General features: G+C 45.8%; 1 protein-coding gene across 1 annotated transcript in view; it reads right to left on the minus strand.

The window, feature by feature from the left end:
- MEIOSIN (meiosis initiator) overlaps positions 1-22,741 on the minus strand; it is a 589,598-nt gene that overhangs the window by 55,436 nt on the left and 511,421 nt on the right. Inside the window, exon 5 of the mRNA XM_069643050.1 lies at positions 6,919-7,008. Within this exon, the coding sequence (XP_069499151.1) occupies positions 6,919-7,008 (90 nt within the window). The remainder of the gene's footprint in view (positions 1-6,918; positions 7,009-22,741) is intronic.

Raw genomic sequence — 22,741 nt, forward strand, 5'->3', positions numbered from 1 at the left:
CGTTTTGGCTTGAAATGCATTTAGGACCGTATTGCAATCGGCCTCTGTGGGCATAAAAGGAGGAGTGATGGATGCAGGTTTTTCAATACTCTTCAAAATATTGAAGAGTTTGCTGGTCTTGTTGTCTGCATGCTCTATTTCAGAGTTGAAGAATTCAGCCTTAGCTGTTTTGATTTTGTCCCTATATTCCTTATCTTTGCTTTTCCATTTATTTTTGCTAACCTCAGATTTATCTATGGACCATTTTCTTTCCAAGGACCGCTTTTCCTTCTTCAGAGAGTGGAGCTCTGAAGTAAACCAAATTTGGCTGTTGTTGTTTTTCCTAACAAACCTTGTAGTGAGGGGTGCTTCAGACTCCACCAGCTTGAGGAGATGCTTATTATATTTGTCTAAAAGAATATCACATGTGTCGTGATCCTGAAAGGAACTCAGAATTTTATCAATGCATGTCTTTAATTGTGGCTTATTTAGCTTTTTAAAATTTCTAGTAGCTATTTTAGTATGCGGGTTATGCTTATGTGCGTATGAAGGCAATTTTAAGTGAGCCGATATCAGGAAATGATCACTCCAGATACATGGTGTGGTTCTGCAGTCTTGCAAGGATACGTTATATCCACACAACCAATCTAACATCAAATTCACCAGTAGCAAAACCTTGGAAAGTCCACACCTTCCTTTCCTGGATGTGTTACTCTGCATTCATAAAATACAATACTAACAGATCTGTACACTAAACCAACTGATGCCCATCTGTATTTAAACTGGACATTCTATAACCCACATCATATGAAAGCCAGCATTATCTACAGTCAAACTCTGAGAATCAGACACATATGCAGTAATGAAGACCCTTGCAAAAAACATATGGAGGAGCTCAGAAATCTATTCAGATCGAGTGGATATCCTTTGCATATTATACAAATGCAGATTGAAAAATCTTTTGAGTTACCAAGAGGAACACTTATTTGGAACACCAATAACAGAGGCAAATGTGACAGGATTCAATTGGTGGTGGATTACCATCCAGCAGCACCCACCTTCAAAAAGATCAGTCAGGTAACGTTTCCCATATTTGGCATTTTGGAATTATTAAAAAAAGGCTTTCCCCAAACCATTAGTTCTTGCATATCGCAGAGTTCCGAATGTACGTAAACTTATTGTAAGGGCAGGATTACAACTAACAGTTAAAAACCTGTGAGTGTTCTGCTGTGATTCCAAAAGATGTATCACATGTGAATATCTTTTACAAACTACCGCTCTCATAAATTCTACAGCTGGAAGAACCTATGGTATCAAACATCGTCTTACATAGTGGACCAGCCAGTAGCCAACCATTTTAACCATTCTGACCACTCCTTGCTAGACATGCAGATTTCCCCAGTGGAGCATGTCTTTAAAACAGAGCTTTTGGACTCCAGAGAGAAGTTTTGGATTTACTCTTTAAGTTAATTGCATCCTGATGGACTGAACATCAGCGACATCATCAGCTGAGCTAGCAAACCAGGAATGTTCTGAAAAATGAATTAATTCTACATTCCAAACAGATCCTTGGTTGATCATGCTTTTTGTAAAATGCACTGAGCAATGTGATGAATCAGCAATGATTCCCCCAGAAAACTTGGCCTGGGACCCTTCTCATGTGGCCAGGGAAGGGCAGGCACTTCCTGATCCCGACCCTTGGGGTGGTGTTCTGTGGGAGGATCACATGGAAGGAGAAACAGGGCCAAGAAGACTAGCAAACCCCCTTGTTTCATTTTCCCCGAACTCCCACACTTCTAATGGCTTGCTGCCGAATAGAAGAAATAAGAAAGTCTAATTTTGTTGGTGGGGACTTTAAGTCTCAGAATTCCCTAAGTACTGGGACGAGGAAGATGGCTCAAGAGCAATGTTGCAGGAGTGGTCAGCTTGTTAAGACAAATGACCCACACCTGAGGGAGGTAGAGAGGCTTAAAAGGTGCAGGCCATTAGATGGAGGTGGAAGTGGAGCAGTAGCAGAAGGAGAGCATGTTGTTGGCAGTCCACGTAGATGTTGGTGGAAAGAGAGAGTGCCGGGACCACTGTAGAGCATATTCCAGCTGCTGGTCCTGAACAGGTCCTTTCCCCCCTAAATCTGAAGTGCACAGGTTGCGCAGTGGGAAGCGTGAAGGAATTCTGCTTTCCCCCATGTGTACCGAATTGCAAAGACTGCACAGTAGGAAACATGAGTCCGTGGAGCAAAACGAGATCCGTACTCAGCTGGCGGGAAAGAAGGCAACTTCAAACAGGAAGTGTGTTAGTTCAAAAGGAGCCAAAGCAGTGGAAGTCCTGCAGCACTCGAAGGGATCAAAGACAGAAGCCGGTGAGTGCTACTGAGTGTTCTAACCCCTTGCACAAACATAGGCAGGCAACAGTAGCAGAGGAGAATCACTCGCGTGCGAGTGAAACGCTGTTAACCTGACTGCTGACTGTCAGACAATGAATGTAACCAAAGTAGCACTCGCGTATGAGTGAAACTACCTGATTGGCACTAATTGAATATTACACTGAAGAAAACAGATGAAATACTAATCATGTGTGCCTAAAAGTGATTCTAAAGTGAATGCTAACTGAAGAGTCATTTGTAAAGCAGTAGAAAACATTGTAGTAGTGAACCTAAGTGATTGAACTTTAATAATTGTGAGCTCCAGGGAACAAGCCCTTCCCAAAGCCAACAATGGCACAAGTATTGCCCAAAGATACGGGTGGTACAAGCATTACCTAAAGCCAAGATTTGTGGCAAATCATCCTGACCAAGAATATCATTGATGGTATTTAATGAAGTGGAAATCATTATTCAAGGAAGAAGAGGAATCTTTCCTTTGATGAACATTGGATCTATATAACTTTCTTTTGACAAGTTGAAGGTGCAAAGAACTGTGTTGGAACTTGTTACAAACCCAGATTTTCTTGTTTCTTTTTGTTGAATATTGGAACTGAATCCAACTTAAATCCTGGGGAAGGGAAGTTCATCCAGGTTGTAAAGAAAGACTGTGAATACTTTAGTAATGCAGTTATTGCTGTTGTGAATTGCCATATATTTTCTTGTGTATTTTATGTATAAGTGTGAGATCCAGAGATCCTTTGTTAGAGTGTTTCCTTTAGTTTATTTTAGACAGGAAATCTTTGTCAGGGTAGGGATAGTGAGGCGCTTATTGAAACATATGATTTAATAAAATTACACATTTTGAAAAATCATCTAAAAGTTGTCCGCCTCACATTTCTGACCCCTCAAAGCAGCCACGGAGAAAGACATCTTACTCTACCTGAGGAAGGTGGGAGCCGAAGCGTTGTAAGGTAAATACATCAATTGTGGAAAGGTATGTTGGAGTCATTACTCTACTGGATACATATAGATATATATTATATTGTGCCGTCAGACTAGCACAACACTTTCAGGAAAAAAATTGGAAAATATTCTACAGTAATATTTAGAGGCAGCCGTTGATGCAAGCGACAATTCAAAATTGTACATTTAACGCCTTCATAGTTTAAAATTGTTTTACTTTGATCACGTTTTGCACAGCATTTAATATAGGATTTTCCAATAGGAAAAAGAACATTTTTCATCCCAAATATCTCAAAATTGGCTGGTTCGATTTTCAAACTTTTTTTGCAGGGGACGAGATTTCATCTGGCATTGGTGCACTAAAAAAAATGTGAAAGTCGACTCAACCAACTTTGAGATATTAACATTTTTAATGTATCGATATGAATGCTGTACACAGAGCGTATGAGTTTTACAGTTCGTAAACTCACTTAAAAGGAAAGTAACAGCTGACTTTCATGTCAGTTTTAAGGTGATGGAATATATGTACACTTTTCAGCAGAACTGTACCAAGAGGAGTGTGAGTTTAACAGTTTGTGCATTACGCAGTTTACATCTAAAAACTCACATCACAGTCAGGGTTGATTTTACACACGCTCCTACTACACATAACACGAGGACATACAACACATGCTCTCACATGCAGCTATGAAACATGCTACTACCACACACACACACACACACACACACACACACACACACACACTTACACTCTTATGTCACACACTCCTACGACACACACTCCTATGATTCATGTTCCTATGACACGTGCACCTAATACACACATGCATACTACACATAACATGTGGACGTACGACACGTGCTCTCACATGCACCTACGAAAGATGCTCCTATGACACACGCTCCTACCACGCACACTCTTACGACACACTGCATAGTTTTATGACACACACTCTAATGACAGGCACTCGTACTGCACGTGCTCCTAAGACACGTGCTGCTATAGCATGTGTTCCTGCAACACACTCCTATATTATATGTTCCTATGGCACACGCACCTGCTACACACACACGTATACTACACATAACATGTGGACGTATGACACATGCTCTTACGACTCATGTTCCAACCAGACACTCTTAAGCCACACTCTTACAACACACAATCTAATGATGCACACTTATGACACAGATCCTTATAACAAGTGTTCCTATGACAAGTGCAGCTACTACACATGCTCCTACTACAAACACCCCTATCAACATGAGCTCCTACAGCACATGTCCTACAACACACTCTTACAAAACATACTCTTACCACACAGGTACCTACACCAAGTGCTGCAATGACATACGCAAAGTGTATGAGTTGTACAGTTGGTACATTACAAAATAAACATCTCCTGAAAACTGTATACAGAACGTATGAGTTTTACTATTGGTACATCACAAAATAAACATCTCCTAAAAACACACCAAAAGCAACTCGCAGCTGGCTTGGATGTCAGTTTTAAGGTGATGGAATGAATGTACACTTTTCATACGACTAGTACCAAAAGGCGTATGTGTTTCACAGTTCATATGTAGTTTACATCTAAAAACTCATGGATGATTTTGATGTTAATTCTCAGGGGATGCAAAAAAGGTACATTTTTCATAGAAACTGTAATTTACATCTTTTGAAAACTGATAGTAAAGTAAGGGCTTACCTGATGTAAGTTTTCAGAAGGTATAAATTACATCCAAGTACAAACTGGAGAGGTTATATACACCTCTTGTGTGTATTCAAAACCCACAATAAAATTCAAAGTTGATTTTAATTGGAGCTTTTATATGTATAGGAGGCACACAATGCATGAAAAGAATGGAAGTACATTTTATATTAAAACTTTACCAGTACATTTATGCGATTTACATTGTGTATATGAACACTAATAACACAGACTCTTACTATGCACCCTCTTACAACAAATGCTCCTACAACACAAGCTTATATAACATGAACTCCTACAATTGCTCCGACTGCACACCCTAAGTTACATGCTCATACAACACATGGGGGGTCATTACGACCCAGGCGCTAATTGCGCCAACTTTACCACCATGGTGTAAACCACGTTTACACCATGGTGGATGGCGGATTTACCGCCCCATTCCAAGGTGAGTGGGGCGGTAAATCCCCATTTCCCTTTCCCCATTCCCATTTTTGCCCCATAGGGCATAATAGGAATGGGGAAGGCGCTAATTACGCCACCGTAAATTACGGTGGCGTAATTAGCATCATGGCAGGTTAGCGCCATGGATTTTAACGGCTGCTAAGAGCAGCCGTTAAAATCAGAATAGGCGTTAAGGGTTAACGACGGCGTTAACCCTTAACGCCTGGGTCGTAATGAGGCCCATGGTCCTACGACACGCTTTTATAAAACATACTCTTATGGGACGCTGACAGCCTAAGCCATATCGCACATAGCGTATCAGTGGAGAGCGCATGATACCCAGAGCGGGTTTAGGGAAGACAGCATCCTGCTGGCATGATGGGATCCCCTAATTATGTTTGTTTGGATTAAAGCAGTCACACACATTACAGAGGAGCATGCACAGTACTCTAAGTGTTCCAAGAGATCATTGCACCTCGATCATATAAAAGGTATGTTTAAAAGCAATGCCACTCTACATCAAGCAGACTGTATACTGCTACATTCAAGAGAGTGACTTACACACGCAACTTTGACCGACACTAATGTACGCATATGATTACTACTCATAGCATTATAGGACACATGCAAAGCAAGTGTAAATTATTATATTTAACAAACACCACTCCCATTGTTTATATATAATGTGGCACGCTTGTTCATGGGCACATGTCAAATAACATTTATTTTCCATACAGGATTCAGGGAACTTACCCCATAGACTTTTATATACTCTGAGCTTACACTCCTCCTGAGTGGTAGGATTTCACATGGTGAGTGCACCTACAGCAACATTCCTGATAATCACGATGCAAGCATTTTGGAACGCATGTTTGATGTATTTTAGTTAATAATGCACATTTCCTAGTACCTACACCCTGGGAAACAGGCCCTAGGAGCATGCTAATCACTTTGCCAAGTTTGAGCACTGTTTAAAAAAGCATTTATAGAAAAAAACATTGTTCTTGTTAACTCTTGAAACTAAAGTTACTCATGTAGACTGTTTTTCATTGTTTTCCCATCCTTATAATACTCCCCTTCGCCAAACCCTTGCATTCCCTTGACATACTCATGTATCCCTTGTTTGGTTCTGTCCACATTCTCAATAACCTTATGCACTTTTATCTGCATCTTTATTTAATTGATTGTCCATTATATTGTATGTTTGATTTACGTGATTAATTCAGAATAAGTGTCATGTCTTGAAAAAGACCAGAGTTGGGTCGAAACTCCTGTCAGCAAAAGGGCACACCTTTATATTTAGCTATACATTGTCTGTGAGGGACCAGCGCCATACTCAAGTACCCACCCAATTCATATTGTATAGAAAGGTGTCTGTTTTTGTTTTCGAAAAAGGTTTCCACAAATTGCACTAAGACAGAGATCTATAATTAAAGGCGAGAACATCAACACACTCACCAGTATGGCCTTCGTTCCTGTTTAGACATCACACGCCACAAGTGTGCTAGCTCCTTCGTCGCAGTAGTAGATGCAGTACCAGGACAGATGCTGTAGAGAGACAATCAGAAATCCTTTAGCGACTGGAATGGGGCCACTAAAATTACATATTAATACTCTGGGTGAAACCTCAAGACTTCCCTGAGAACAGCTGTATGCCTCATGCACACATTATGCCATGATGATTAAAGTATATTGGTTAATGTCGGTATGATTTGACATTCCAGATCACAATTGGTTAATTTCAGTATAAGTTGCTATTTCTGATGCAAGTTCTTAATTCTGATGGCAACTATATGGCTGGTTACAATTTGCAAAGAGAACTGAACACTGTGAAAGAAACTATATTGCTATCAGTGGGAAATATAAATAAACCCTTGGATATATACGTATCCACCTGAAAATGAACATCGAGGGTAAAATAAATGTAATTTAATTTGTTAAGTAAATTCACACCATATTTTGACACTGTAGTTTACACAAAACATTGCGTTGTCGGCAAGCTTTAATATTTGATTCAATATACCATTTGACAATGCAACCAGGAGTAGAGCATCCTAACAATTGACTTGCACCTAACCTAGGTTTTTATATATTCTACTCTACATTATGGATTATCAGAACATGCATGTACATTTGCAAAGACATGGTGAGAAACATCTGTAGAGATAAAAATGGCATCCCACAGATAGACTCGGGCCCCATTGGAATTTTCTAGCCTTTTTACACACATCTTTGTGGCAGACCAAATAGAACAAGTTACTCACTGTAGTGACTATGTTACTTCTACTCCATAGTGCCTTTCCTGAATACTTGTCGAAAATAGTTCTGTGTGGGGATGTGGCAGAGCAGTATTGAATCCAAAAAAGGGGACATGTAAGCATGCAGCAAGGATACGCCATGACTCCCCCTTGTGTGTGCTCTCAGTACTTTTAGCCTAGTTTATAGAATGGGCTCTTTTTAAAAGTGGGAATGCATCGAGGGCCATATGGAGAAAAGAGATTTAGGATTAGATATGTGGGTAATATTGTTCATTATGTGGTCCAGGTTGCACTGCGGGTCCCTTACAAATAGCAAAACATTGCCTGCGATAGCGATATGATCTCCCCTTGTGCCGATGTCGAATTAGGTCCGCCATGGGCACTATCGCTAATACAAAGAGTATGGGTGATAGCGGGCAGCCCCAACGCGTCCCCCTGCCAAGCTCAAATGGAATTGACTGCGTCGCGTTAGTCTGAACCGTGGCCACGGGGTTCGTATACAGAATTCTAACATCGTATTAAATTTTCACCCGGGTCACATCTCTGGAGAACCGCAAACAAAAAGACACCATATCAAACGCCTTTTGGGCACCTAGCGCCACTGCCACTGCATTGGCCTTGGGGGACACACGGGCCATGATGTTAAATAGCCACCTGAGATTAAGAGATGTCGACCTGCCTAGGATAAAACCTGCCTGATCATTGTGCACCAAGGCTGGCATCAAGGGTAACAGTCTGTTAGCTACAAAGCTATAGTTGAGGGTACACGCGGGTGGACGGAGTACCCCCACTTTTTTCAGAGGGTGGACTCAGTCCCCCCCCCCCAGCTAAAATGAGAAACATTGAATGTCCTCTTTGAACTTATGAATTAAAAGCTGACCTCGGGGATTGAACTTGCAGGCCAGACACTTCACCACTGCACTATATAACCTCATTAAAAACAAGAAACAACTAAAGGTGAAATGTCCCATTTTGGTACTGCAAGTTCCAGGGAAAACATTTGTAGTGGTTCTTGGAGTTTACAACATGCACACCTTTTAACGTTTTCAAAAACACTATTAGAAGAAAATATCCTTTCTTGGTTTTGTGCGTGTGTTGATTTTATGAAAGACAAATGCCATTCGTCCTGTGCAATTTGGGTGGTCACTTCCCATCGAGTTTGTTGATGAGTTTCCCCACTTAAATTTTTAGGACTTGACCCCTGGTTAGCTATCACCTTGGCATACACTTTAGTGTCTATGTTCATAAGGGACAGTGGCCTATAGGACCTGCACTCCTCACAGGGCTTACCCAGTTTCAGGAGCACAATTATAATGGCTTCCTGAAGCGACTGCGGGAGGCGACCCACAAGCACAGATTCTTCCCAGACCATCAGCAAATGGGGCCCCAGAAGGGCCCCGTATTCCATGTAAAACTTCACTGTGAGCCCATCTGGGCACAGCACTTTGTTTCTTTGCAGCGCCTTTATTACTTGCTGTATTTCCTCTCCTGTAAATGAGGCATTTATCTGGGTTCTGGTGTTTAGTGAAAGAATAGAAATAGGGATGGACTCTAGTTAGTCACACAATCCCTTCTCTCCATCAATCTCCTGCTTCTGATAGAGTGTCGCTTAGAAATTTACAAATACTTAATTAATGCCCTTCTCCAAGTATTGCATCTCTTAGCGTTCATCCCGCTGACTCCCACAATATAGGTTGGACCCCCTTCAATCCCTATCAAATTAGATAACACCCTTCCCGGACTCTCCCCCTCCCCAAACCGTCTGGCCGCAGCAGTCTTGGTGAAGTATTTCACTTCTCTGTCCGCATGAGGCCGTAATTCCTCCTATTGGGTCTTAATGGAAGCTAGCGTAGCATGGTTGGGCGCAGCCACATAGTCGCTTTCCAGGGCCTTTACCCCAGCTTCAAAAGTAGCAATATCCCTGCGTATAACTTTAAGCACCCCAAATTCCCTTGACATTGCCAATCCCCTGATGAAGACCTTAAATGTCTGCCAGAGTGTGCTCTGTGACACAGAACCGCTATAGTTAGTCAGGAAGAACGTACGAATATCTTCCTCCACATCAGCGCGTAAGACCAAATCCTCTAGTGCCAGCGATTTAAACCACCATGCAGCACAGCTCCAAGGTGTCGCATACCAGCTCAGGGAGAGCACTATTGGGGAGTGGTCAGAATAAGTACGGGGGAATATTACAGCTTCCGCCGTATGTCCCAATAAGTGATCCAAAATCAAGAAAAGGTCTATCCTGGATGACATATCATGCGCTGAGGTGTAGTAGGTGAACCCCTTTATCCCCTGGTGTAATGTTCGCCACACGTTGCTTAGTTGAAGTCCACCCATCATATTTGAAATGCAACCAGTCGCTTTTTTCAAAAGGGGTCTGGCAGTTGAACCCTTGCAGTCGTGGTCCAAGTTCAATATAGTGTTAATATCGGCACCCCCCATATGACCGGTACCATCGGGTATGCCATAAGCATATCTGTCAGCCCCTCATAAAACCCTTGGTCATCCAGGTTAGATCCATATGTGTTCACCAGCAGAACCTCCTTATTCACTAGTTTGCAGTGTATCACAACATAGCGACCATCCTGGTCTATATGTGAGTGCAGTAGTTTAAAGGCGACCCGCTTATGTATCAGGGTCAGAACCCCTCTGGATTGTGTCGAGAAGTTAGTGCAAAATCTATTCGACCCCCACACTTTGGCAAACATATCATTCAAGCTACCACGTGCATGGGTTTCTTGCAACATTAGTATATATATATATTGGGACTCATTACGACCCTGGCGGTAAGTGGAAAACGATGCCGGTAAAGGATTACCGGCATCGCTTACCGCTAGGTCTGATTACGATCCGAGTAAGTGCAATTAGCGGCACCGTAGTTAACGGCACCACTAACAGCACCAAGGGCGCGGGCACGCGACCCCCATGCCGGAAATAGCGGCATGGCGCAAATTGGGGAACATCACGAGTCAAACGGACATGCTCTTAACGCCCTTGCGAAGGCCGTAAAGTACCTTACCTCCATGGTGCAAATACTGCCATCGCGGACCAACCGTAAATGGCCATGTGCAGTGTTCCCAGCTGCCACAGGTGCACACAATCAGCACAGGTGGAGGCAATACAGACTCACCAAGTACAAAAAGAGCACACCCCACCCCTTCCCACACCCAGTCACACTCCACAATGATTCCAATAGGAGTAGCAATGTTGGGGCTGGAGGACCTGATTGCAATGCAAGTGCTACAACAACAACAACAACAACAACAACAGGCAGCACCGAGGAGACGCAGGAGGAGAAGGAGGGCAAGGCAGGGCCAGCAAGCCCCACCAGCACAGCCAATGCCACCACGCAGGCAGCCCCCAATCCCACGCATCAGAGCCAGTCCATTCAACCTCACCGCTGAGCAGATCCACACCGTGTACCGTTTGGACCGGGACACCATCACCACCATCGTGGACATGATACACAACGACATTGTCAGCATGATTGAAACACCCACTGCCCCCCCCCCCCCTACTGAAGGTAGCTCCACTTCCTGGCCACAGGCACCTACCAGCACACAGTGGGGCACTTGCATGGCATTTCACAACCATTATTCTCATGTACGCTGATCCAAGTGCTTGATGCCCTCCTCAAGCACACAGACGACCACATTTCCTTACCATGGTCTGCCCAGGAGATTGCAAACACCAAAGTGGGTTTCCATGCATTAGCCGGCATACCTGGTTGCATTGGTGCCATCGATTGCATCCATGTGGAATTGGTGGTCCCACATGCCATTGAGGTAGCGTACCGCAACCGTAAACTATTCCACTCAATCAACGTGCAAATGGTATGTGACTCCAACAGGATCATCACACATTGTTATGACCGATTCTCCGGATCAACCCATGATTCAATGGTCCTGCGTAACTCCAGAATACCACGCTACATGGAGCGACATGTAGGGCCAAGATCCTGGCTACTCGGTGAGTCTCATGTCATGGCCATGGAAATGTGAAGTGGGTAGGTGATTGACGTATCAATGCATACTTTACATGGCTGAAAGGGGGGGGGGAGAGATGCATACTTTACCTGGCTGAAAGGGGGAGGGGGAGAGATGCATACTTTACCTGGCTGAAAGGGGGGGGGGAGAGATGCATACTTTACCTGGCTGAAAGGGGGGGGTGATGCATACCTTACCTGGCTGTGAGTACCAGAGGCAATGGAGCCAGCTCATACCTTAAAGCAGCCCAAACGTCAACTGACACCTGAACACATAATGCCCGATGTAAGCAGCCCTACCATGTGAATGAAGGTGTGTCCCAACCATGACACAACCATCTGCAAGTGCACAGTACCGAATCGGACCACATCGACCTCAACGAAATGCACCTACATGCAATGACTTCAGCCAATACACGGCACCAAACACCATCAACTGAAAGGCCAGTCCCCCATAACTGCGCACAAAGGAGGCACATGATGGACAAAAACATCTATACACCACTACACAGACACCGAGCCCCAAATAATTGCCTAGCAACATTAGTAGTGCTCAGTGGGGTCATCATAAGGCTGACAGCAATGTTGCCATGATGAGAGCATTGATATCACTGGACACCTGCCAGGTCAACAAAACAAACACCAAGGACTAACACAGTGGATGGGCACTCACAAGGCACTGGACCCCCCTGCATGCAAAATAGTCCATGAGAGGAATACACATATACCGGTCACATAGTGTGATTCTATTTGTGCATGTAAATGTGGTACAAAGTAAGAGATGAATGCATGCCATGATGACACATCATGATTTGAGATTTGATGTCATGACTGACACATACATTGTTGCCAACATACAGGTGATGCAGGCTATCCCCTGAAGAGGTGGCTCCGTACCCCAGTCCGGAACCCCCAGACCCAGCACGAGGAGGACTTCAATCGTGCACATACACGAACCCGTGTGGTCATTGAGCAGACATTTGGCCTATTGAAGGCACTGTTTCGCTGCCTCAGCAGGTCTGGTGGGGCACTCCTGTACCGCCATGAGAAGGTGGCAAAGATCGTCATGGCATGTGTCATGCTACACAATATGTGCATCAGACGGAATGTGCCCCTGCCCCCTGACGCTGAACTGCAACCACCTGATGATGAGGATGAGGAGGGTGGGGATGGGGCAGCACCTCAGGGAGGCAGCGATGCACAGGAGGGACGTGACATGCGTCGGACTCTGATCAACCAATGTTTCTAGCACACAAGGATGGGGGGTGTCACATGGAGATGGCAATTGGGGCACTGTGTGTGTCTGGGATATGCACACTGTGGACTGTTCACCAATAAAGCACACATACGCAATGAGCAATGTCCACACATGGCATTTGTGCTCAAGCAAAAATTGTATTGTAAATGTGAATCCAATTAACACACCCACTCCCATCTCCCCCTCAACTCCCCAACACACCCACTCCCCCCTCCCCCCTCAACTCCCCACACACCCACTCCCCCCCTCGCCCCTCAACTCCCCAACACACCCACTCCCCTCTCACCCCCCCAACACACCCACTCCCCCCTCAACTCCCCGCAAAAGTGCGTGGATGCCTGTGATGAAGTGCTTAATATGGGATTGTTCCACTGGGCGGCCTCCATTGGCAGCCCCCTCTGCCGGCCCCCGGGGCACCCCTGCCTGTACTCCGCAGGTTCCTGGCTGACCTGCGGATGGGGCTGCTTGGGGCAGAACTGGCAGCGGAGGAGGTACTCGGCTGGTCACTAGAACGCATGTCCCTCATTGTCTGTACAAGCTCCGAGAATACGTGCCGCACCGAGGCAAGTTCGGCACAGATATCCTTGGTGGAGGATTGTATGGCTGCCTTCAGTCTCGGCACATTTTACCATTTCCGCACTTGCACCTCCACATTCGGCCACATGCTGAGTCAGGAGTGAGGACAGTTGGTGTTGGCGTGTTAAGATTTGGTCCAGCGACTCTTGTTTTTTTTGGGCATTGGATGATGCCATTGGCATGTTCATTGGGCTGCTCCCCTCCTCCACACATTCCACTGGGCATGGAGTGGCTGGCCAGGAGTCATCAGGGGATTGCCCCTGTGTGCCATCATCATGCAGGCTACATGGGAACAGGTAGGGGGAATGAAGGTGGGCAGTGGGGGGACATTCTACGACATCATCATCATCATTCCCCACATCACTATCCGAGCAAGCTGCAATGGCAGCAATCTCTCCAATCGTGCTGCTTCCTGCAGACACAGTCCCTTCAGTGGCCACCAGTTGTTGGACGTCTGTTGCGGGTGGTACCGTGCTGCTTGCCTTGGTGCTTATCGGTGCCCTGGCCTGTGTTGTGGCCGTCGATTTTGGCTGCTGTGGGCGTTTGTTTGGTCCAGCAGAGGTGGAGGGTTGGTGTGGTGTCACTTCGGGCCTGGCCTTCTTGGCAGGTGTGGTGCCAGTGTCTTCCTCGCCACGGTCCTAATGGGAGCCTGTGGTGGAGCAAAGGAGGGAAAGTGTTATTGATGGGTCTGCGAACAAGCAGGCATTGTGATGACTGCCATCATTTTGATAACTAGATGGTGCACATTGGAGGAAGTGACATACAGGTTGTCTCCCTTTTGGGTGGGAGAAGCATGCAGGAATGTGGGTGCCTACAGTGAGAGTGTGCATACATCATGTGTACAGGGTGTAGGTCAATAATGCCTGTAGGCAGTCTTCTGCTGATGTGTCGCGTTAACCCTATTAGGCAACATTGTGCTTCCCATGAAACTGGACTTCAGAGAGTTTTGCATGGCTTGATTTGAGGCACCTACCTGCGTCACCTGATGTGGGGGCTCCTCTCTCCATTTCTCCGACCCCCTCGATGCTCTCGATGCCAATGGTTGTGGCACATATCTCCTCCCATGGCTGCAGTGAAGCGCTCCTGCCGCAGCCGATCGCAACTTTTTTTAACAACTTTCGGCATTCTGACGATGGGTGGATGTGGGTGAAGGTTTGTGGCGGGTCTCAGGGTCAGATGTGCAATGGTTGTGGAGGATGGCAATGGATTGTGTTTTTAAAGATGGCCGCCGTGCTCTTTCCCGTTCCGGTGCGATGGCGCAACTTCCGGATCCGCTTCTTTACAGTCACCGCTAATAGTGGTCACCGCTATTTGCGGTGATCGCTAATATCGGTGGGTAGGGTGGCGGTAGTGCACCTTGCACGGCATAGGATGCCGGTAGGTGCCGTTTTTGGGACGTTACCGGCATGGCGCAGATTACATTACCGACATGGCGCAATGCTCGTGCCCGAGAGGTCGTAATGTACCGCTTTTAACGGTTTCTGGCCAGAAAGGACACGTTAGTTGAGCCATGCCGGTAATGTCCATTAATTACCGCCTGGGTCGTAATGAGGCCCCTTGTGTTGGTTCACATGAGTCACTATTTTCCTTGCTTTGGAATAATTCCTGAGGCCCTGTACGTTCAAGCTCAGGCTATTAATAACCCCATTGCGGTCTAAAGCAAAACCATGAAAGTCTCCAGTGGTTGGCGTTCTGTGCACCCTCTCTACCACGAATGCGGGGGGAAAATCCTAGTCGCCAACCATTTCTTTAAGCAGAGATTCAACGACTGCTTCAATGGGGCCACTTGCGGATCTCTGCGGGAGCCCCACAATACGCACTTTGTTCCTTCGTGACCTGGATTGACAGACGCGTTTACCTAACGTTCTCAGCACATCCGCGCCTAGAGTTCCGAGGTATTTGCCATTTGGAATCCTCTATGTGTGTTATATAGCTCACACTGTTAAAACTGGGCTTGATGTAGCAACAGACAATAGATTTGACCACATGGTCCGAGGATCTGATGATTTATTTTTAGGTACTTACACAAAGAGGGAGAATCCCCCCACCCTCTTCCCTCTGCCAGTTACGAATTATGGCATACCCAGTGTCCTACAATTATGACACAAGCATTGTTCATATAAACAACCATGGCTGTACCCTTTTGAATATGTCTTAGCAAATTCACACAGAAGAAGGGATTCATTTTTCATTTTCCCTTTTCTCCTTATAGGGGACGATGGTGCTTGCCCAATCTGGTATTGCAGATTTCTAATAGAGCAATGCCGAAACAAGAATGACTAGGTCCTGAAGAAGATGACATCAATAGTAGCAGTCATCGAAACTGGTCGACCCATTGTGATTGTGACGATATCCTTTAAGTTGTGTTAGGATACGTGTGTTACATTTAGCCCACACCTGTGTACGCAGACAGTGTTGTGAGGGCTATTTTACTTCTAACCCACATATGAGACTCTCTTCCTTTTAGTATCCAGGAGTGAGCAATAGATGTTACTTGAGCGTGCGACCTAGTTGGTTAGTAAAGTAAATGAAACTCCCCTAGGCAGCATGTCTCTATCCGTTTTAGATAGGTGGCACACCACCGGGAACCTACGGAGAGCCTCTCCTGACAGGGTCAGGGTGTGCTTCCTGTTGAGGGTCAGTGACAGTAGTATTTACGCTGTTCTATGCATGATAATGACAACATATGCATAATATAATGCTCCAGAGTCCGTTTTGATGATGTAACGGAAGGAATACAAATGTGCTCCCATTTAGATTTTTAAATTTCTAACCCTGTTTTTTTGTACTGTCTTTCCAGTGGAACCACCCAATTGCGCAGCCCCCCCGTGGCACTCTGAGATACAGAACATTGCGCCCGTGTCAGGGGTACTCCCCGCTGTCACTCAGCTCAATGCAGGCTCTATGGTGGCTCAGGTTCTGTATGGGCCCAGGCTCACTGGGACAAAATCCACATTGGAATGCACTGCCTGCGATTACACCGGCCTGACGTGCAGACGCTGCAGCCCCTTATGTCTGGTCACCTACACCACACGTAGGGCACTGGTATTTGGTAAATGGAGCAGCAAATACACGTCAAAGTTTCCCAGCGTCTGCCAGGGACCCTCAGGCAGCACCACCCAGGTTTTCAGAAATAGCCGGCTTCAAACAGCAGGGCAGACCAAGGTTGTGTAGGGCAGCTGTAGCGGAGTGTTGGGATAACTCCCAGGTATGCCAGAGTGATGCTGGAAGTTCGCAGACTTGGAGTGCCCAAATCCCTCCACCAGTATACACGGAGGACTCAGTAAACGGCAAGTTCAAACTGCGGTTTTAACAGCAAAAACCAGCAGGGATCGATATAAGAACTCAGAAAAATTCTAGCATGTCACACAATAAATGGCAAACAGGACAGTTTTGTCTAGAAAACACATCACTGCTCCGTCATTACCTGGGCCGCTCTCCAAGAACCTATTGCTGTGTGGAATTGGCCAGCAAGAGTCTAATCACATATATGGGTATATGTTATTCTACTGGCTCTTACATGTCAGGTGGCTGGCCTGTCCCTTCCCCAAAATCTAACTTACTACATTGTTGCAGAGGAATGGGCTTACCATTGGTTCTCGCCCATTGCTACCCACCCCTGGAGTGCTGAACTGTGATTGACTAGAGCTGACGTCCCCAGGCCTGGGACCTGAGATGGTTCTCAGCTCACTGTGCACTTTTTAATGGTGATGTGAACGATTATGTGTCTTGTATTGTAACTTGTGTGCACCACCTTTGCCTATGAAACCATGTCCGGCTCATCGCTACACTTTGTTGCACATTTGTTGCAGCCTGCGTCTGGCCGCCTGGGATCGGCTCCCCTTTCTCACCAACGATCACTGTCCATTGTCTGCTCCAGCTGCATCACATGTCTAGGGAACACGAAATTGAGCCCTGCCGCTCCGAATGAGGATTTATTCCCTTTTTCTGCAGCTGGTCCTTTTGTCGTCTGGGATTGGAATGTCTTCATATCTCTTGTCCTTGGCTGTGGGCCTCATCTAATGTGTCTGGCTCCCTGTGTAGCCTGAATCAGCTCAACTCGTCCCCTGCTCAATGATTTGAATCCTGCTGTAATTTTTCTTAATCTTATAATGTGGTTTCTACGTTGTCCATGTTATATACTCCATTCTCTATGAGTTAGCTATATGTGGTTTGATCAGGTTCCATATGCTCTCCTGTATGTCCACGTGGCTATTGGCTTTAAGTATCCGCAATCCCACTTAGGATCTCTTGTGCCTTGCGGTTTCTGTGGTACTGCATCGGGCCACTGACAGAAATAATAAAAGCAATGACAGTATGTATATGTATCTGTCCTCTATTTATAGAACTGTACGCTCATGTTCTTCATGTATTCGAGTGTGTGTTTCGGTAACCCAGTGCAGATTGCATGTGTGCTTCATGTCTAATGTTGCTATGTCGTGGTGTCTCTAATGGCGTCAGCACCATGGCTTCTTGGTGCTTAGACCCGGCTGTCCATATAGTTGTCTCTGACCATAGTATTCAGCTTTTCATTCACGCATGGATAGATCTGTACCATACCTGGTCTGTATGGCTGACTGAGAGGGTACCTTTCAGTGTATTTGTCGATCATGGGTGCATTTGGGATTCGTCTGAAATAGAACGCCAGGCTCATGAATAACAATAACCAAGAACATTTATTTGGGACAAGAATGCTTTTATTTTGGGACATAAAACCTCATTTTGGGTGCAAGGTGCATTTAACATGGGAACTTCCATCACTTAAGCATCCCCACGTGTACTCTTGGGTGTGGCTGCTGCTGCTATTGGGTTGCCTTGCACGTGCTGACTCTCTGGCAGTGGCAGGGTGTGGCAGGCAAGCCAGGCCTAGTGGGCATGCCCACGATCACAGCTATATAAGCTGCTCCGATCCCTGAAGCAGGCGCTTCGCGTTATTCTGCACTTCCATGCAGCGTAACGCTCACCGCCGCCTGGGATTAAACTTACCTTTGGAAATCCTGCTTCCAGCTTTCATACTTACCCACTGGGGAACCTGCTCTCACCTGTGTGCGTCTTCGCTGATCCTGACCTTCTTCTCCAAAGCTTCCGGAACGCTGACATCTTCTTCTTGACACTGCAGTTCATCTCCAAGCCTTCCGGAACGCTGACATCTTTATCCTGGCACGGCAGCTCATCTTCAAATCTTCTGGGATGCTGAAATCTTCATCTTGACACCGCAACACGAGGTGCTGCAACAGCAACACCTGCAAGTAAAAACGAAAGGCAAGGTTAGACAGTTAAAAGACATTCAGTTTAAGGTCGCGCTACCACCGAACCTCGCGCTTTGCCTTAAACCATCACGCACCTGTTGTCGGACATTGCGGTTTCAACCATCTTCTTCCTGACCGCATGCTGCACCCCCACAGCTGCTTTTGAACCGCATTTCCATCTATTGGGAAGAAAACAGAAGAGAAAACGTTATTCAGGAATTAACAGCAATATTGAGAGCAATAATACCAAGACAGAAAACAAGAAGAGGCAAAGAGAAAACGGAAAGGGAAAGAAACAAGAGGAGAAGCATAGTCGCAGCTGGACTGGACTATTACTTACCAGGGATCAGTGAAGGAACTAGATCCCATCGACAAGCACCCCTGCCAGAAGTAGCAGGACGGAGAGCTTACCATCAATAATTAACAGGTGAGCCCTATGGGCCGGTACATGCCCACAGAAATTGCACCTTGGGTAGAAGGGTTTGAGAGGCACAATAATCACCGATCAGTGCACTCACGTTTTCTCATATCCACGCAGGAGCAGTGTCCCCAATTACTGCCGCACACAACTTATCCGCAGAGAGAAAGACCGGACGGGGGTGATCTAATTCCTGTGAGGTCTGCAACCGTGCCCCAACGCTTCCGCAGAGACCAGGTGAGCGTAACACTGGCTTCTTCTCCTTGCCTTGGCACAGATCAATTCTTCCTTTTGTTGGTGTCCATCTTCGGGAACTCATTGAGCTTCACATCTTTCTGTGGCACGACCAAGGACGACATGTTGATGTGTACCAACGAGCAAACTCCTCCCCAATTTGGTGGCAGTTTCTCGTATGCCTTAGATCTGCATGCCCAGGAGTGGTCCATCAGTACTGCAGTGCCCACCTTCATCGCTTCATGCTTTTCTATGCTTCTGCATCCGACATTCTCGCCAACTTCAATGTTATTCTGATAGCACAGTGCTGGTGTCTTCAGGGGTATTATTGGCATTGGTACAGCTTCATTCTGCACCCTTCATTCTCCACATGTCAGTAGCTTTGCACTCACATCCCATTCCTTCAAGCACTTGTCATTCTCTTTCTGCACCTTGTTCACTGGTGATTGTGCTACTGTCAGTGCTTTGCTTACCTTCCATCAGTCCTCTGTGTACACTTGGCCATACACAGGTATCTGCTGTCATTCCCAGCATCCAGGTTCTCCTCCAGTTTCCTTCACTCTTGTCCATGGACATGGCAATTCCTCCAGTGTTATAGTCTTAGTTTCTCCCTTCTTGGGCCCATCTGTTATGTACGGCCAGATACCACAGCGAGTAGAGTGCTCGCTATGACATCTGTGCAGAGCTTGCCGATGCAGGTTCGAATCCAGGCAGGGCCAAACTCAGCCTTTCATCCTTCGGATGTCGATAAATGAGCACCACACACTGTGGGTAATGATAAGAAGTGCTCAGATCCCTGAGGGTTCGTAGCGCTATATATAAATGTTAAATTATTATTATTACTGTATAGCTTCATCTAGCTGCCAATAATTGTACATCATGTCTAATGTCTTTATGCAATTATCTTCGTTGGGGAACGTTGCTCTGGACATCCATCTCAGTGTTACTGTCTTCCCCTGGAACCTTCCTCGAGTTGTCCCCATCGAGAGATACATTAAGCATTGTGCTCATGCTGCTGGTATTTCCGTTGCTATGAACGTTCTGGAGGCACTCATGGCATAGGGGATTAATGAGCAGGCATAACAGCTCTCCCCGGTTGTTTCATGACCTACTTTGGTGCATGTGCTTATACCACATGTTATTAGACACTCAAGCAGTGTCAGTGAGATACATGTTTACCCCTTTCATGTCTGTGTCAATACTGCACTTACCTCTCCTTACCATGTCTGCAGTGCTCTTCTTTCCACCTGACATGGTCGTTCTACCTGCTTGGGTTGGAAGACTGTTAGTAGAATATAAACACAACAATACTGCTAGGAATAATCATAAACAACAGGATCGCTATAGTCTTTATTACTTCACTCATTTTTACCTGTGCTGCTGATCCTCCTGCAGCTTGGAGATGTAGTTGCCCACCTGAAATGCGAGACAAAATGCATTATTGTTTTAGTATTGTAAGTAATTCTTAAGCCCCGTGGAACAAATAATAATTTATGGCAAATACAAACACTTGTTCCCATACCTTCTTTACTGATGGGTCTCTCAATGTGGCGACAACAGGGGGATCGACATGCTCGAGCTGTGGGTATGTTTGGGCCAAATACTCTATAAAGGCAAGGTAATATACTCTGGGGGATCATGCTGGGAATCTACTGGGTCTTCTTACAGTGTGGACAAATTGGTTGGAGAACGTATCCGGGTAGTGGGCAGTGGGCAACATGAACAATCATCAACAATTACATTGGCTTTTCCATTGAAGTTGTGCAAAGGATAAAATAACAAATGGACAGTGTATCCAAACTGTAAGCCGATGAACGGTTCGGTCCCTAACTTTGTCGCCTGTGAGCGAGTGACCAATCGGTGCCCCTCCAATCGGCAGTGTAATTTCAGAATCAGGTTGTAGATCCTCTAGCTGCTGAATGTTGGCCCTGTTGAACTCGTTGCCAGATGCAGCTGCTGCTTTGTAAGGCTTTATGACCGAGAGGTGGTGCCAGACCGACTTCCCCTCTAGCTTGACAACACAGTCTGCCACCTTTTCTACAATGTGAGGACCTGTGAAAGGTGGCGCATTCCAGCGCCTAATGAATTTCCTTAGCAGCACAATGTCCCCTATATTCCTGAATTTTTAAGTCCGGAGTCTTGTGGTGCGTTGTCACAGTTGCTCTCTCTGCTGTCTTCTGGGCCCCCCGGTGTTGCTGTATCTGGCGAGAGATAAAAGAGGTGCTAGCAATCAAGGAAGTAATGTACTCATACATTTCTTGTCCTAGCACATCTGCACTATTCTCACAGTCTTTCAGTGCTCGTGGGAGCAGCCAGCGGGAGATGCATGCGCCGTCCCGTCACCACCTCATGGGGTGTTAAAAGTTGGTCAGACCCATGCTTATTGCGCAATGCAAACAAAGCGAGAGGTAAGCAGTGCAGCTTTTTCTTTGTGCTCTGCTGTGCTTTAGCTATAGCCTCTTCAGGAGACGGTTCAGGCGTTCACACACCCAATTTGCTTGCGGGTGGTACGCACAGGCAAACTTGTGTTGAATGCCCAGCAACGTGGGGATGTGCTGTAACATCTCATTGGCGAAGTAAGGGCCATTGTCAGACTGCAGGACCTCACACACGCCCCATTTTAGGAACACTTCTCTGATCAAAAAAGTGGCCGCTCTGAGTGCTACAGCATGTGAACAGGGACCTGCCTCTATCCACCTGGAGAATTGGCATACAACCACTATCATGTAGCAGTAGCCTTGACACACTTGAATCAAGTCAAAGTAGTTGACATGTAAATGTTGGAATGGGCCTACTGGCCGGGGTATGGCTCTTCTCACAACTTTCAAGGTGTGCCCTGCTGTAAAATGTTTACATGTCAACCAACTGCTTACAAATTCAGCCAGGTGTTCTACCAAATTAGGACAGAACCATGTTTCTCCAATGTGAGCAGAAATGACCTCCTTTCCAGTGTGTGTGGGGTGGTGCAATTGTGTCAGTGCAGTGTTCAATCATGCTAGTTGCATGACCACTTTCCCTGTGATATTCTGCTGCCATACGGCATCTGTTGGAGAAAGTGTACATCCACTCTAAATCCACAATTCCTTTTCTTCCCTGGGTGCAGCTCCCTGCAGTTCCATAATCTGAGTTTCTGGCAGTGCATTGTACCCTTCCTTAAGTACCATGTTCCTGACACCCTGTCAAACATTTGATGCTGCCTCCATTTCTAATAGCTCTCCAAAATATGCTGCACATTTTGCGTCAAAATCTGGTGCTTCATTTCCCCTTGAGATGGGATCTTCTCCTCTAGTGTGTGCTTGG

Source organism: Ambystoma mexicanum, chromosome 2p (genome assembly GCF_040938575.1).
Source record: "Ambystoma mexicanum isolate Mex_15411 chromosome 2p, UKY_AmexF1_1, whole genome shotgun sequence".
NCBI lineage: Eukaryota > Metazoa > Chordata > Amphibia > Caudata > Ambystomatidae > Ambystoma > Ambystoma mexicanum.